Here is a 17,296-nt window from a genome sequence, read left to right on the forward strand (position 1 = left end):
ATATGTGATATAGTGTAAATTTTTTATGTGGGAACTTAACGGGGCCTATGCTTGACTCCAACATATCCTGGATAAGAATCTGATGAGGTGTCACCACACACAAACACAATGTTTGTTTGTTCCATCTGCACGCGCGGTACAATGTATCCATCCAACCCAAAGCACCCATCTTTACAGTACCTAAATCTTTTTAAATCTGGCCGTACAAGATTCAGTTGTTGGAGACGATGATTTGGTCTACACTCAACTGCTGGCTCGATAATTCCCTCTGCAGAAACTTCCATCCGTCATCCGTGGAATTGGGCCGAGCTATTGCCATCGGTACTGTAGTTTTTAGCTCGTAGCTGTAGTTCTTTCTACGTTGCGTCAGAGCCAGCAAAGTTGAAATTGTGGCTTGCGCCAAATCTCTAATCCACAATAGAACTGTTAGTACAGGAAATTCCCGTGGAAATACTGTAGAGCTCATTCCTGATTTTTTTCCCCTCCTACTTATCTATATAAGAGATACTCTATCCGTCTCAAAATAAGTACACTCAATTATTTTAAAACGGAGAGAGTAATTTAGAAAGAAGATATCATGTTCATTCTAAAGTTCAAGATATTCTCATAGTAATAAAGAAATAAATTATTAGATAACACGTAAATACTCAACTCCGTAAACGTACATTGACACGTACCTCTTAAACGTATGAGCACATCCGAAGATTAAGTCGCATACTGAGATTGACAAAGTGACTAAAGATTTTCACTATCAATAGGTAAAACATCTACTATTAAAATAATAATTAACCGTAAATATAAGCACATGTGATAAATCAATATCTTGAACCGGATGAATAGGATAAGTAACATAACCAATTCAATTACAATATATAGTACTCCCTCCGTCCCAAAATATAAGTATTTTTAGCTATGAATCTAGATAAGCCAAAATTTATTATATTTTAGAACATAGATAGTATTTGTTTTAAGCAGTATTATGATGTGACAAGTACACTTCAGTTTATCCAGACAAACACGTGGAAGTTCAGCATTATAATCGAGGACCAGTTGAATAGAACTGGGGACATGTTGTTTTCAGCTTATGGGTTATTCCCTCCTTTTAATATACAATATAGTAATTGGATATTGTATTAGATTTCGTAGTATTATGATGTATCTAATTTATTATTAACTTGTTATTTTTCTAGAAACACAATACAAATGTAAACGTTCACAATGCGTATATACTCATCTATATGAACACACATACCTTATCCTTGTGAGCACCTCTGAAAGACTTGGACTGACATATTATTATATTTTAGGACAAAGTGAGTATATATTATCATCAACACGTTTCATAAAACTTCTACACAATATGTTTTTTTTTCTTTCAAAACTTTCTTCATAAACTTTTTTTGCATTTCTTAGAAAAAAAATTTAATCTAAAATATTAACTTTCTAATATTTAATTTACTCATTTATGCTCTCCATCAACTGTAATAAAATCAGTTTTTATCCATCATCTACCAAAGAACAGGTTTGAGTCGATGAAAGGTACTACCAGTAGAGAAAGAAGAAACAACCTTTCCTTTGCTGCTGTACACAGACATAGTAACTCCACATCAGCGTACTGATCGTTGCTTCGATTTTCCCGGGACAAAGGATCGTCCCAAATCATCGGAAAAAACGAACGAAATCACCACCGACGCACACACAAAATCGTTCTTGACGGAACGAGAGAAGATAAGATCGATCAGATCGTATCGCGATCGACTTCGTTTTCTTTTCGATCGGATGCGTCGAATCCTGCATGCAATGCAATAAGGAGAGCTTTTTTTGGATGGCCAGTTGGCCACATCTGCGTGATCGATCTTTGCCAGTTTTTTTTTAATGCAAGATTGCTTAACAGTTCGAGGTCTGCGTAGGTGTGATTCGATGCGTGTACCCGGATCTCCCGTTGGCGTAAGCATATTACTCCTCCTTGCTAGCTCCATTAAGCTTTGGAAAGCCACTCATAAATTATGGAGTATATTTTACTTTGCCTGACTCCTCTGAAATCCAATGGCTAAACTAGAGTACTTTGTACTGTTCAACTTTTCAAACTCTGGTGGAGTTATATTTGATGTCTTTTTCCATTAAAAAAATATTTTTCTGTGTTTAGAAACATCAATTGTTAATAACTTTAAAAATTTTTAATTAAAAACATATCTAAGGATGTACTACACTAAGACATGATGTATGTATTAGTCTTAAAATGTACTTAAGTTAAATGTTTACCTATTTTTTATAATTTATAATAAAAACCATATATAAAGATCATATCATTATATAAAATAAAACATTAAGAATTACTCCCTCGTTCCCAAAATAATTATCATATATGTTTATGCACTAAGACCAAGTATAATTTAAATCACATCAATCAAGACACTATGTACACATTTTTCCATAATGCATGTATCGATTAAACACACTATGCCAATTACACCTTAGCATGCACATATTTTCTCATGATGTATTAATTGTATTATTATAAAATTCATATCCATACGGTTATATGATGATCAATTTGAGAAATTTTGATTCTATTATATGATGATCAATTTAAGAAGGAGGGAGTATGGAACCAACTATACATACTACTACTTGAGTACTCGGTATAAGAATTGTGTAGCCCGTTCGGCTAGTTTAGACTAGGGGAACCTTAATTTTCACTCCTGCAGAACATAACAAAAATTAACCTAGCTCATTCCTTGCATAGGTTGATGACTAATTACTCTCTTAAAGTCGTAAACCATGGGTAATTAAGACGGTAGTAATACAAGAGATAGGGTAGATGAGTAGACGAGGGACCGTGCGACCATCCAACACATGAGACCGTACGTATTCATACACACATGTTGACATGTATGGATGGATGGATCGGGGTTGGCAAAGGCATGGGGCGTGACGTCAGCGGATCTCTCCCCGGGATTTTGGTGGGGTCCACCATGAGAGGGGTGTGGACCGGAAGAGAAGAACCCCTGTGTTGTGTTTGCTCCGTTCCGTTTTGAAGCCGTGTACGGCGTTGGACGCTAACCCCCGTTCCGTACGATTTACGTTACAAAACTGCACCGATTTTGTATACACCAAATTCAAATCATCTACTACTACTACTATTGTTTCTGTGCAAATACAGTGCAAAATTACTTCATGTGTTTGATCAATCAGCTCCAAACTTTCGTTATTTATTTACTACTACTACTACTACAGGAATTATTCAGAAAATCCCATGTCGTCGCAGACATTATTGCCAGAAAACAGTGGTCATTAAAATCGCGGGGTCGTTGTCACTGTCACGCACTAATCCGCTGTTTTCTCCGGCCGTTCGCCTGTTTTTGTTCGTGTGATAGCTATCATCAATCCGCTAATTAACTGACAACGCATATTGGAGGACGATTGCACGGCCAGCAACAAGCAAATCTTCGCAACCAAAAAACCATGGGCTGATGGGCTCCCCTCTCCTACGTGGCGCCCTTGCACGAATCTCAAAGGCCTCGTCACCGTCCGATCGGAGCAGCACGAGCTACTAAAATCAGCAGCTTAGCTTCTTCTCCCTCTCGCTCGCATTGCCATCCACCAAAGCCAAGAGCAGCTCAAGCCCACCGGAGGAGAGAGAGAAAAGAGGAAATCATGGAGGCGATTTGCTGTGGAGATTCGGGTGTGTGATCTGGTCGGATCTTGCTTTCCTGGGAGGAGGAAGAAGAAGAGGTGGAGGTGGCCGCGGTGTGATGCGGTGGGTAGTTTGCTTATATCCTCGAGATGCCGCATTAGCCAAGCCAGCCACACCCATCATCATCAGCTTCCTCTCCCTAGCTCCATTGCCGCGGCAGCAAGAAAGAAATCACCAGGAGAAGACTTCTTGGTGGTTTGATATGCTTTGATTGAGCCCCTGGAGAAGAGAGGAACAGAGGCTTTTTTCTCTGCGGGTTCTTCAATTATTCAGGGTTTCTTCTGGTTCTTGTCTCGCCATGACGGTGGTTGATGCGGAGTCGCGGTTCCATGTCCTCGCGGTGGATGATAGCCTGATCGACAGGAAGCTCATCGAGATGCTGCTCAAGAACTCGTCCTACCAAGGTGAGTGCGTGAAAAATGATGTTCTTGACCTTGGATTTGGGTGGGATGTTTGTGTTTTGTGTTCAATGTTTGGTTTGTTTTTTTTTTTTCTCATTTCTTCTTCTGAATTCTCTGCTTGCTTGCTACTGGTGCAGTGACCACTGTGGATTCTGGGAGCAAGGCCTTGGAGCTGCTTGGATTGAGGGATGAGGGTGATGACTCCTCCTCTTCACCTTCTTCCTCCTCACCTGACCATCAGGTCAGTGAATGAGATCTTGTTCTTTTTTTTTCTGTTTCATGTTTCTTTTGAATTGGCTTCTGCTGTGCTTGCAATCCAGGAAATTAACCATGTGGTTTTCTGAACTGTTGGTACAGGAGATTGATGTCAACCTGATAATCACTGACTACTGCATGCCTGGCATGACAGGGTATGATCTGCTCAAGAGGGTGAAGGTAAGTTTTTGTTTGCAGAGAATTGAATTCTTATCCTCTGAGCATTCATAAATCTTGGGTCCTTTTGTTGCTGGAAGTGGAGTAAAATTTGTTCCTTTTGCTGTTCATTTTGGGGGTACAGGGATCATCTTCATTGAAGGACATACCAGTTGTGATCATGTCTTCTGAGAATGTGCCTGCAAGGATCAACAGGTGAGCTGAAAATTCTATCTGAGCTGTCCCCTTATTTTAGCTTATCCTGGAAATTATTGCTGCTGGTCCATGAGGCATACTCCTACAAATCTACCAAGGTCCCTGCTTTTATGATGATTGTTTTTATTTTAAGTTCATGATATTGGTATGCATTGCTGAGGTAGAAAACGAAAAAGATTGTTTATTTTTACTCCCTCCATTCCATAATATAAGGCACATCTATTTTTTTTAGATGTTTCATAATATAAGGCATGATGCATTAACTATGGCCCCCATGCATTGTATTTATTATGATGATCCAAACTACAAGATGATAATAATTATTTCTTGGTCTTTAGGTTAGGGGTAGTCATGTCTTATATTTTGAAATGGAGGGAGTACTGTTTTTGGTGCCTTCCTGGATCTGATTTTAACAGTAACAAACATGGTACATACTCCGTATGTGAGACATGGAAAGGGATCCCAGTTAATTCCCTGAGATGTGGGCCATAGCAAAGTGTGACCCACATGTCAGTGACTCAACTGCATGAGCAGTTAAGTTAGAGGATCTGCTTAACATGGGGTTGGGGAACAGAAGGAATATAATGGCATCATAGCAGTTTTTTTTGCCTAAAAGACTTGAATGCCCAAGGGATTATTTAATGTGTGCAAAGAGCCTGTTCAGACTTTGGGATTGATTTCATAATTGCTACCACTCCGTAAAAGATTCAGAACTTTACCCCTCTAGTTTTCGTGCCTGGTAGTAAAAGGCTGGGCGTCAGGTTTGTCTAAAACTCGCAAAACTGAGAAAGTCTGAACCCTGAAACCTAGTTGAAAGTTTTATTTTTTTGAAATGTTCTTTTAAAGTCCCTACCTAAGAATTTCCGCTAGGTTGTAGTGAAATTATTACAAGTAATCTGAAAGAAGCCAAATGTTGAAGATTTGGCCGTTCAGATATGAACAAAAGAGTGGAATAGCATTGTGATTTGATGGCAGAAAGGGGCGAGAGAAAAGTCCGGGGATTCCCCTCACAACAGCTCTCTCCGTTGATGCTGTTGTAGTACTAGTAGTAATGCAACGGGGGCAATGAATGCATGGAGTTTTCATGCATAGATTGCATATCTTGGTGACAAGGATGTAAAGCATAGGAAAGGTTCCTCTCAATGCCAATGTAGTGGTGGGTCAAGATCTCACAAAATCTTTCAGACACACCAAAAAAAGATTCATTGCAAAAAAATGGATTTTTTTTTGGGGTTCATTTTTGGGAGGTCGCTTTCAGGTGGTCAAAAAATTGGGGCTTGCATTAAAGAGGACATGAAATGGGGCTGAGTCAAAAGAGTCCTGAAATCAAAAGACCAGATCTTTTCCTTGTCCTAGCAAAGATCTCTGACATGTTCTTTGAGTGTTTGTCCTTGCAAGATCCTCTTCTGTTCCCAATGCTTCCTGTATATTGCTAAAGATTTGTGCTTCACAAAATTTCAGGTGCTTGGAAGATGGTGCAGAGGAGTTCTTCCTGAAACCTGTCAAGCTCGCTGACATGAAGAAGCTCAAGTCTCACCTGCTCAAAAGGAAACAGCAGCTGCCCATGGCTGCTGCTGCACCAGATAAGCCGCCACACAAACCAGATGAAGCTGCAGCCTCAGCAGCTGCAATTGCTGAAGCTGCAACAGCTCAAACCGATGGAATCATCAGTGATTGCAGCTGCAGCGGCAGCAGCAAGAGGAAGGCGGCTGCAATGGAGCAGGAGGTCATCTCCTCACCTGATCAGAGGACGAAGCCAAGATTGTCCTCCACTAGCAGCGGCCTTGCAGTGGAGACCTGATGAAACTGAATTAATTAGAATCCCCCCAACTAAGAAATGATTTTGGCCTCTTTTTCTGTTTTGATTTTTTTTATGGAGCTGCTCATGGAAGTATGGAACCATTAGCTCCTGGGGGTTTTAATTAATTTACTTAATTAGTAGTTTGAGGTGAAAGGAAAGTCCACGTACTTTTACACTAGCTCTTGCTTCGATCCACAAATTTTGTTGTGCCAAAGGAACACCATGGCACCAAGTGGTGTTCGTTAGAAAAGGAGTTGTGGGAATGAAATGGAAGGGGAAGTTGTAGATAAAGGCAGCACCTTGGATGCTTTTAGGCTAATTTTAAGGCTTATTATTCAAGCTGACTAGTGTTTTGTTTGAACTTGGAGAGGAAAAAGCTAAGTGCTACTGCTACTATGAATTGTCTAGCAGATTGATGGACCAACCAACTGGTCTTTTGCAAATTGTCCATGTATTCATTTTTTCTGAAGTACTACCATTTCTTCTTTTCTGCCATTATGTTAAAAAAAGTTCTTCCTTTCTGCTGAATTTAGTGTATACTCCTATAGCTCGATTCAGATAACCATGCAAGATCTTTTGATCGCTGTTTGGAGTGATAAAAAGAGGGAGAAGAACAGTTAAGTTGCTGGGTCAGGCCAGCACAGCAGCAGCACAGCCAGCTTACGAGTACGACTCGTCCCTTTCATCTTGAGTGACAATGGAGGCAGACGATCTCGGATCTCTACTGGCCCCCGCTCTTCTTGATTGATGTACGTCCAATCCAAATCTACTACACACGCAAAAAAAAAAATCAAAGGTTTCTCCGACGAACAAGCTGCTAATCAATCTATCCGCTGCGTAATTTATTCAGGAGGATTAGGTTGCAAGCAGAGAGAGATGATCAGTGCTCGTGCGTGTGCCAAACTGGCAATGTTGTTGTGTGTAGCTGCATTATGGAGCGTTCAGATTAAATTTGATTATTGCGTGGTGCTGCAAATGCTGGGTATTTGTGGCATGGAAGCAAACTAACCCGGCGACTGGTGGTTGGCTGGGAATTAGGCAGGATCTGGCAGGATCATCCCGGATCGAATAAGCTAATATTACCCGGAGATCTCTCCGATCTGACTGATCACAATGCCCCCAATAGAAAATTGGGCATTCATATGCAGTCACGCAGCTATTAATCAGCTAGCCCCCCATGCATCTGCCTGCGATTTTGCTGCAATTTTTTTGCCGTCCAACTTGTGCAATTTGCCGGTGGTCCATTTGGCTTGGCATGAGGAAAGGGAATTCATTGCTTGTGATGACAGCCTTGCTGTTAGTACTGTTTGTGTTTGCATGGAGAAGCTAGGAAGATTTGGTGTACCATGCTTGTCATTTTATGCTTTTTTTCTGAAGCCCTTTTTTTTTGGGTTGGGGGATACACAAGTGTAGTACAACCTAGATGAGATTCCGGGTGTCTGACTAATAATCTTCGTTTCTCTTTAATGACACTTTTTTGTGCCAATGATATTTCTCTTCGTGGATGTTTAGGATTTTATAATTTATATACTCCTTGTTTGCTTGCATCCGTGAGATGGTGACGCAGAAAAATAAACAACGGAAATTGCTAAATGGCCGACTGATTTTTTTCTTTAACTCACCGTTTTGTTATTCTCCCTTTTTTTATTTCCATTTTGTTGGACCTTTTTTTTTCACCCTCTGATTTTACTCTTTTTTATTTATAATTTCAGAATCTGTCAGACTTCATGAAATATTATTTTTCTATGTGTATAAGTAATCTCGTTTATACGATTTTACAGTTGGTGGGCTTAGCCCGGGGCCAAAGTGAATGTAAAGCCCAGAGCGCAGATGATCCTGTTGGAAATAATAATTTCAGATGATCCTGTTCGAACATTATGATCATTTTGAAATATATTTATCTTTCCAAAACAGGATGGAAATGATAAAAAAATAATGTGGTGTTTCTTAGCAAATTACATATTTTTTCCTTAGGCTAAGATGCATATCAACAAATATCATGATTTTTAGATCTCTTGTGGTAAATTTTGCCTTTTTTATTCTACTTCTTATTTTAACTTTTCTTCATATTTTGAGAAGAGTAAAATACATTCACGAGAAATCAACTTGACATGTAAGTACAATTTACTACAAGACACATGAGAAGTAAGCGTGCTAGTAGAACAACTTGGTGGGTGTTATTGTAACATGAGTATAATTTACTCTTTTCATCATCTGTCCAACTTAATAAATTTTGTTTTTCTTGTATACTCCCTCCGTCCCAAAATATAATTATTTTTGGACCCTGACACAGTCTCCGAGATGCTACTTTGATCAATAATATCCGTGAGATGTTTTAAATAAAAAGAGTTGCATATTATGATAGTTTGTTTAATAATAAATCTAGTAACATCAATTTTATATGATTGATTTTTTTTTATTAATAGTCAAAATTAAAAATGTTTGACTTGTCACTGTGCTAAAAATGCTTATATTTTTGAGACGGAGGGAGTACGTAAGTAATCTCGTTTATACGATTTTACAGTTGGTGGGCTTAGCCCGGGGCCGAAGTAAAGGTAAGGCCCAGAACCCAGCTAATTAATCTCTGGCCAAGTTCGGAAAAAAAAAAGAGAATATTCCATTCCCAGGCTTGGGCCCATACGAACTCACGTAATAGAACCCGACAGCGATGGGACCGGGCCCACCCAGCCGCTCAAAGCTGGGTTCCATGGTCACTGCCAGGTGGGGCCCAGATTCTGCAGTTTCTTCTACCTTTGGAACACTTGTCTGTCTAATCCACTCCAACTTGATCGGCAGCAACAGATCGCTCGCCTCCCCGTCTCCTCGCCCGCCGCCTTCGCCGATCTCCATCCGGCGAGCATCCCTCCCGCCGCCGTCCTGCTGCTGCTTCCGCCGCCGGTGAGCACACGCACATCCTCTTTCTCATCTCTTCGCCTTAACCTTAGTACTAGAAACAAACAACAGTCTGTTTTCACCTGAAAATAGTTTAGGGCGAGTGAGGTGAGGTGTTCTTCTTATCGAGTTTCATCTCCATGTTGCTGCAGGAGGGGAGGGATATGTGCCTGTGAAAAATCGGAGGAAAGGGGGTATAAATCTTTGACCATAATGGCTGTAGCTTCTGCCAGTGCACTGTTTTCCGCCAAGAATCTTCCGCATAAACCCTGGGAGGACCCGTCATTCTTTAGGTGGAGAAAGCGGGAGGCTCATGTGCCGTTGCGCTCACATGACACACCTGAAGGTAGAGATTGCAGCACTGAACCCAGAACCACTATGTAGGTAGATAGAAGATTTGGTTGTACAGTGATTTTCGGATTGATTTGTTTTCTCTTGTCAATAGGAGCCCTCAAGTATTGGCATGAACGGAGGAATGTGAACTATCTTAATTCTGACTCTGCTGTTTGGAATGATGACGCGGTTCGTGGTGCCCTGGAAAGTGCTGCGTTTTGGTCCAAGGGCTTGCCATATGTCCAGACTCTAAGTGGATACTGGAAGTTCCTTTTGGCTTCCTCGCCAGAATCTGTTCCAGAGAAATTCTATGATGCCTACTTCAATGATTCAGATTGGGAGGCTTTGCCAGGCATGCATGCTACTACATCATTACTTGCTTTTATTAGATGCCTTTAGTTGATATTGTTCTCATTTTTTAGTCAGTAGTGTTCAGTGTTTGCTTATATAGCATCAGCTATTATTTCAGTCTCACTGTAAAGCTTCTAGCTTCTAGTGTTTTATACACTTGAAACAAGACATTTTACTGTCATTTAGTCAAAATGTTCCATGACAAATATTCTAGAATTTCCTCTTATTGTTCATATCGTTTGAAGTTTATACTCAAACGAACATGTGCTTGGTTGCAGTTCCCTCAAACTGGCAAATGCATGGGTTTGACCGTCCAATCTACACAAATGTCACTTATCCTTTCACCATGAACCCGCCATTTGTGCCAAATGATAATCCTACTGGCTGTTATAGGACGGTTTTTCGCATCCCAAAAGAGTGGAAAGGTATGATATGTACTTATCATTCGTTTTCTTATTCTTCTGTTCTTATGCACAGCAAGTCATAAAGGGGCCAGTGACCATGTTTTAAAGTCCAAAATGGATTCCCCTTTCTGCTATGGTTTTCCTTGTTGCATTGCAGCTAGCAAAAACATCCTTATCTAAGAAGAATAATACAAAATATGATTGATATGCTCAAGAAAGTTAGATTTCTTTGTGCCCTGCTGATGGTAACGTCAGGGTTCATTAAATTGAAGTTTTGTTAGTGACAAGTGCCAACAACATCAAGAGAGGATTTTAACTATAGTTGCTTCATCAGCTTAAAAATAAAATGTTAATAGTGACTACCCTGTCGTCAAGTTCCCTATCCAGGACTTACCAAATCCTACTGTGCATTTGTTGAAGAATTTATTGGTGGTATAGTTATTGATTATCGCCTTGGACTCTCTCACATATTTGATTTTCTGACAGAGTATATGTTGTGTGTATGGTGCAGTGTTTGATGCTTCTTATGACATGCTCTAAACTTTTCTCGTATGCATGCATAGTGTCTTTTTTTTCTCTAATAATCACAGTAATGCAGCTGGCATTTGACTGTTGTCCCCTAATGTTCCTGTTCTATATTAAACAGTTCTGGGTTGATTGTGATAGGTCGAAGAATCTTGTTGCACTTTGAAGCTGTTGATTCAGCGTTTTTTGCTTGGGTAAACGGCGTTCCTGTTGGATATAGGTATGGCACAAACAATGCATTGCATTGATTTATTACTTGTATTTTCTCAATTTCTGAAAAATGTTCCAGTGATCTATCAAGTTAGTACCATTTATAAAAGAAAACTACTTCCCTTTTCACGTGTTTACTGCTAATTGGTTTTATCAAGTCTGTTATCTTCTTCGATTATATGATTATCAGACTCAACATTTGCTTGTGCTCACTAAAAGTTTCCTTAGATAGCAGAATGGAATGCATGAATAGTTTTGGCAGCACAAACTACATGGAATAGGATCCATAATTTTGGTACATATAGGCCTCTTCAAATTTTTCATTTATCATCTTTGGAAATTGGAATCACCAAAATATACTTATTTTCAAGAATCCTGGATTTCCCCTAAATCTTCTACTTGTGTCTTCCTGTTATCAGAAATGACACTCTGTTCTTCTGACTATGGTTTAGTTGGACTATTTAGTAGCTCGATTGTATTGATTTTGTATTTTATGATGGACTATGGACTGCTATTCTACTGAATATTACAAAATTAAAGGTGTTTAGACTTCTTGAGGGATGATGATTTTACTAACATGGTCATGTAGAAAATAGACTGTTCATCTAGAGAATAAACAGTTTGCTTGATGTGTTAATGCAGCCAGGACAGCAGGCTTCCTGCTGAGTTTGAGATCACAGATTTCTGCCATCCTTGTGACTCAGAAAAGGAAAATGTTCTTGCTGTTCAAGTGATGAGGTGGAGTGACGGTTCCTATCTTGAAGACCAGGACCATTGGTGGCTATCTGGTATTCACAGGGATGTTCTACTAGTATCAAAGCCACAGGTTACTTCTCTAGTTTTGCTCATGCAATATTGAACGAATTCTTTCCCTTTTGCAATGAAGTGAATGGTTAGCTGAGCTTATGACATTTTCTTCGTCTCAGGGTTTTAGTACTTTAATATAATAACAACTACATAACCATGAATCCACTGTCATGTGCTCACTCTAACAAGAAAACACGGTATACACAGTTACAGTGAAAAAAAGGGGTGTCTTAACTTGTTGAACTTGATTAGACCTGAATACTCATGGAAGCAAATATTTAAGTCAGAAAAAGATTGTTATTCCACTGGCATTGGTTGACAATAGGTCATATTATTAACATGTTCTTTTTGTCAAACTCCTGACATGCACACTGCAACATCATTTGTGATTTTCTACATCTGTTTTACTTCTTGAAGAGATTCCTTATCATCCATGGAAATGCTAGTTAACAAGCTAAAATTTTGTTTACAGATCTTTATTACAGATTATTTTTTCAAAGCAACCTTGGATGAAGGCTTCCGTGTAGCTGATATTGAGGTAATTGTGCTAGCTATGCGTGCAGGGTTGTGCACTTCTGCAGCATGATAGTGCAAATACAGGAATAGTGTACAAGGTTGCAAACCTTTTTTTTGCTTGCCGTTTCCTATCCATTCTTTTGGGTCAGAATATTAATGTAAGCTTCAAGATTATTTATTATAATAATGTTATTAATTATTAATAGCAAACTGCCTATTTCAATAGTCCAGATGGTATAGTGCTGACTGATGCACGAGTCCAGTAAACACTCAATCTCATTGTTCTGTATTTGTATTCAGTTACTGTACTTCTGAATCAGCATTCCCAAAACAAAAGTAAGATAGGGTTGGCAATTCCACTACTTCAAAAGGTTTGTGCCGTTCCATATGCCAGGTTGAGGTGGAAATTGACTCACAAAAGCAGGATCGGGAGCATGTCTCAACTTTGTCTATTGAAGCAACATTGTATGACAATTATGGACCTGCTGATGTTTTAACTTCTGATATGTCTGCTGCTAGTGTGGCCAATTTGAAGTTGAAGCCAGCTTCAAGACCAAAACACTGTTATGGTTTTCATGGTTATGTTCTTGGTGGAAAAGTAGAAAATCCAAAACTTTGGTCTAGTGAACATGTAAGAGATCTAATACAAGGGAAATATCATTAATTTTTATTTCAATCGTACTGTTTGAAACTGTCTTATAACTATATTTTCTTTCCAACAGCCCAACTTATACACTCTTGTTGTTGTCCTTAAAGATTCCAACGGGAAGCTCATTGAGTGTGAATCATGCCAAGTAGGAATCCGTAATGTCGTCCTGGCACACAAGCAGATGCTTGTCAATGGATGTCCTGTTGTAATAAGAGGTGTCAACAGACATGAGCATCATCCACGTGTTGGAAAGACAAATTTAGAAGCTTGCATGATTAAGGTAGCTCTCTTCTGTCAACTGTCATATCTGAAGACATTTCGTATTACTATCTCTTTGGCTCGTTTTTTTTTCTCCCAGGCTGTTTTCAGGTATTAACTATTTATTTATTTGTGACAGGATCTGGTTTTGATGAGACAAAACAACATTAATGCTGTTAGAAACAGCCATTATCCCCAACATCCAAGGTGGTATGAGCTGTGTGACATTTTTGGACTTTATGTAATTGATGAAGCCAACATCGAGACGCATGGCTTTGATGAATCTAGCCATTTCAAACATCCTACACTTGAACCCTTCTGGGCAAGTGCTATGCTTGATCGTGTTGTTGGTATGGTGGAGAGAGACAAGAATCATGCATGCATTATAGTATGGTCCTTGGGAAATGAATCTTCGTATGGACCAAATCACTCAGCCATGTCTGGTAAAATATTCTTCACTGTGATAGTTCAGTTAATGATATTTTTTGACGCATCTAAGAGATCACATTCTTGTAGGCTGGATTCGTGGAAAGGACCCGACAAGGCCCATCCATTATGAAGGAGGTGGTTCTAGAACATCCTCCACTGATATTGTATGCCCAATGTACATGCGTGTCTGGGATATTCTTAAGATCGCACAAGACCCTTCTGAAAATAGGCCCCTCATTCTTTGCGAGTATGTTCAATGCAGCCTCACATGTTAACTTGTTCCCCTTTTTTGTATTAAAATTCCAGAAATGTTAAAGAAAATTTTCCATTTTGTTTTCAAGATATTCACATGCTATGGGAAACAGTAATGGAAATATTGATGCATATTGGATGGCCATAGACAACACTGTTGGACTCCAAGGTGGTTTTATATGGGACTGGGTCGATCAGGTTACAAACAATTTTCACTTCTTAAGCCCCTTTTATTTGCATTTTAGCATGCCATCCCCTGGAATTTCTGTTTGCATGTTTATTGTTTAAGACTGCAAGGGATCCATATGCGAGGTTTCCTAGGTGGAGCGGTAAATCAAGTTATGGCCAGGTTCTTTGATTCTTTGTTTATTCGATAAAATAGATACATGGCCGTAAAAGTTAACTTTCTTTGTCTTCTGCTACATAGAGGTTGCATTTGCATAAGACTTTTATCATAGCATAAGTCAATGTCAAGGCTGTCAAGCTAATATAGAACAATGGTACACAAAAGTGAAGTGCCAAAAAAATTGACCGTTGACTTCTACCTGTTTATAAATGCTGTAAGCTACTTTCACAATATTATTCTCCAATGTTCATTTCAGGGTTTACTAAAGGAAGATGCTGATGGATCTAAAAACTGGGCATATGGTGGCGACTTTGGAGACACTCCAAATGACTTGAATTTTTGTCTTAATGGCATTGTATGGCCTGATCGGACAATTCACCCAGCTGTGCATGGTAACTCGAAATACAATGTTTATTTTGTTAATATATGTTGTGAACATAAGATCCCTATTTCCTATTTCTAGATGTGATACTAATTACTGAATTGACTCTGGTTTTGCAGAAGTTAAATATTTATACCAGCCTATCAAAATAACAATGATGGATAACATGCTTAAGGTAACTCTGGTTGCCATTTATTGAGCTGTTTTCTTGCATACGTAGTTGATCTAAATGATTTATTATTATCATGCAGATTGAAAACGTACATTTTTTTGAGACAACAGAAGCTTTGGACTTCAGTTGGCTACTTCAAGGAGATGGCTGTGCTTTGGGCTCTGGTTCACTTAATGTCCCATCCATAGCACCACAGAGTACTCATCTGATCAATATGAAGTCATCACCTTGGTTTACTATTTGGAGTACTTGTGTCGTAAAAGAAATATTTTTGTCCATTAACGTGAAATTGAGGTACCAAACACAATGGGCCAAAGATGGCCATATCTTGGCTTCAGCACAAATTTGTTTACCTCCGAAAAAAGGCTTTGTCCCTCATGTACGTTCTTCAACCTCATTTTGGTTGCTACTTCTTCTGAATTGTCTTATTCTTCCAGCTAACTACCATTTTCAGGCGATAGCACTGCCCAGGAGCTCTTTGGTTTCGGAACGTGTTGGTGATCATGTACTCATCAGCAAAAGTAATGCCTGGCAAATCAAAGTAAACAGTATTTCAGGAACAATCGATAGTTGGAAGGTGAGACTAAAATGGATGGGTTTCCTTTGCTTTATTGTTCTGTTTGCATATTTGTTTGATCATCTTTGATCTAGGAAGTAATACCTTTTTGATCTAAGCAATTTTTCTTTGCAATCTAACGAACTGTTTTCCCTTTTATGGTTTGGTTTAATCCGCAATAGCTACATTTGTCTGAACTCCAAAATTGTTGATGTACTAGTTTTCTGTTTGAACTGAAAGTAACTGCAGACGAGCTTTCCCATCGGCAGTTTCTGCGGAGTCTTGTTACTCTGTCAAACTTAGCCAAGTTTTGAAATTTGCTCCAGACTGTTTATATACACTGTCAGTTTTAATTTCCTTATCAAAATCTGGAACTCATTATACTTCCTCTGAACCGTAGGTCAACAACATTGAGCTTATGAGCAAGGGAATACACCCATGCTTTTGGCGAACACCAACTGACAACGACAAGGGAGGCTTCTACACCAAGCCCTATGTTTCAAGATGGAGAGAAGCTTCTCTCGACAACATCTCGTTCTACAGCAGCCAGTTTTCTCTGAAGGAATTGCCAGACCAAACCGTCGAGATCTCCACCATCTACTACGGTCTTCCTGGGAATCAACCAAAGCCTGATGAAACCTCTCTCTCAGACGAATCCGAGTCCGTCCTCTTCCGGGTGCAGATGCGCGGCCGGATCTACGACTCCGGCGACGTGATCCTGGACTACGAGGTGAGCCCCAAGAACGACCTGCCTCCTCTTCCTCGCGTCGGCGTCGTGTTCAACGCCGACAAGTCCCTGAGCCGTGCAAAATGGTACGGGAGGGGGCCATTCGAGTGCTACCCGGACCGGAAGGCCGCCGCGCACGTCGGCGTGTACGAGAGCGGCGTCGACGAGCTGCACGTGCCGTACATTGTCCCCGGCGAGTGCGGCGGCCGGGCTGACGTCCGGTGGGTGGCGCTCCAGGACGCCGACGGGTTCGGCCTCTTCGCGTCGGCCTACGGCGAGTCGCCGCCGATGCAGGTGAGCGCCAGCTACTATGGCGCCGCGGAGCTCGACCGCGCGACGCATAACCACAAGCTCGTCAAGGGAGACGACATCGAGGTGGGTTCGCATTTGCACTGTGTTTAGATAAACAAAAGCTTTATTGAACTCAACGAATTACATTAAGATGATGATAGAATTGTACCGATAACAACTTTTGATTGTGATTTGGCGATGATTTCAGAGAGAAATTGGGTTTGTGTTGCAGGTGCATCTTGATCACAAGCACATGGGGCTGGGAGGGGACGACAGCTGGTCGCCGTGCGTGCACGAGCAGTACTTGCTGCCGCCGGCGAGATACGCCTTCTCGGTGAGGCTGTGCCCGTTGCTGCCGTCGTCGTCGTGCCATGACATCTACCACTCTCAGCTACCCTGTTGATCCGTCTGAGATGGGCAAGTGAGGCAATAAAGCAGAGACGTATATATGCTCCTGTAAACTACCGGCTGCAATGACCAGGTTGTTTGTCGACTGTGAAATAAGCGAGCGAGCTTGATGCTATTCCTCAATCTTGACTACAGTGTCAATTTCTCCTATAAATGGCAATGGGGACCCATGACCCTGATACCCGATGGGTTTTTACTCTATTAGAAGCTAATTATGTTCTAACTCTTATACTTATGGGTCTATTGATAGGCGAAAATTCTT

The 17,296-nt window shown here is 40.3% G+C and overlaps 2 protein-coding genes across 2 annotated transcripts; both read left to right on the forward strand.

Annotated features, from left to right (window-relative positions):
• Positions 1-3,586: 3,586 nt before the first annotated feature.
• LOC4325747 (two-component response regulator ORR4-like) lies at positions 3,587-6,991 on the forward strand. Its single transcript, NM_001401488.1, has 5 exons — positions 3,587-4,101; positions 4,236-4,339; positions 4,456-4,533; positions 4,655-4,725; positions 6,187-6,991. The coding sequence occupies exons 1-5, from the start codon at positions 3,996-3,998 to the stop codon at positions 6,524-6,526; spliced, it is 699 nt and encodes a 232-aa protein (NP_001388417.1). The 5' UTR covers positions 3,587-3,995; the 3' UTR covers positions 6,527-6,991.
• A 2,307-nt stretch (positions 6,992-9,298) lies between these two features.
• On the forward strand, positions 9,299-17,263 carry LOC4325748 (uncharacterized). Its single transcript, XM_015764568.3, has 18 exons — positions 9,299-9,424; positions 9,571-9,764; positions 9,864-10,103; positions 10,381-10,527; positions 11,173-11,251; positions 11,884-12,067; positions 12,521-12,586; positions 12,959-13,195; positions 13,287-13,493; positions 13,611-13,914; positions 13,988-14,147; positions 14,242-14,350; positions 14,755-14,890; positions 15,000-15,055; positions 15,132-15,431; positions 15,507-15,629; positions 16,009-16,710; positions 16,859-17,263. Exons 2-18 carry the CDS (start codon positions 9,632-9,634, stop codon positions 17,027-17,029), a joined length of 3,354 nt encoding a protein of 1,117 aa, XP_015620054.1. The 5' UTR covers positions 9,299-9,424; positions 9,571-9,631; the 3' UTR covers positions 17,030-17,263.
• Positions 17,264-17,296: the final 33 nt, after the last annotated feature.

This window comes from Oryza sativa, chromosome 1, assembly GCF_034140825.1.
Source record: "Oryza sativa Japonica Group chromosome 1, ASM3414082v1".
Classification (NCBI taxonomy): Eukaryota; Viridiplantae; Streptophyta; class Magnoliopsida; order Poales; family Poaceae; genus Oryza; species Oryza sativa.

What these genes read in the sequence shown, in the direction of transcription:
- LOC4325747 (NM_001401488.1), top strand. Translation starts at nt 3,996, where the DNA reads ATGACGGTGGTTGATGCGGAGTCGCGGTTCCATGTCCTCGCGGTGGAT. An exon ending in CCTCCTCACCTGACCATCAG is followed by an intron (nt 4,340 to 4,455) that starts GTCAGTGAATGA and finishes CTGTTGGTACAG; the next exon opens with GAGATTGATGTCAACCTGAT. An exon ending in ATCTGCTCAAGAGGGTGAAG is followed by an intron (nt 4,534 to 4,654) that starts GTAAGTTTTTGT and finishes TTGGGGGTACAG; the next exon opens with GGATCATCTTCATTGAAGGA.
- LOC4325748 (XM_015764568.3), top strand. Translation starts at nt 9,632, where the DNA reads ATGGCTGTAGCTTCTGCCAGTGCACTGTTTTCCGCCAAGAATCTTCCG. An exon ending in TGATGGATAACATGCTTAAG is followed by an intron (nt 15,056 to 15,131) that starts GTAACTCTGGTT and finishes ATTATCATGCAG; the next exon opens with ATTGAAAACGTACATTTTTT. An exon ending in TCAAGGGAGACGACATCGAG is followed by an intron (nt 16,711 to 16,858) that starts GTGGGTTCGCAT and finishes TTTGTGTTGCAG; the next exon opens with GTGCATCTTGATCACAAGCA.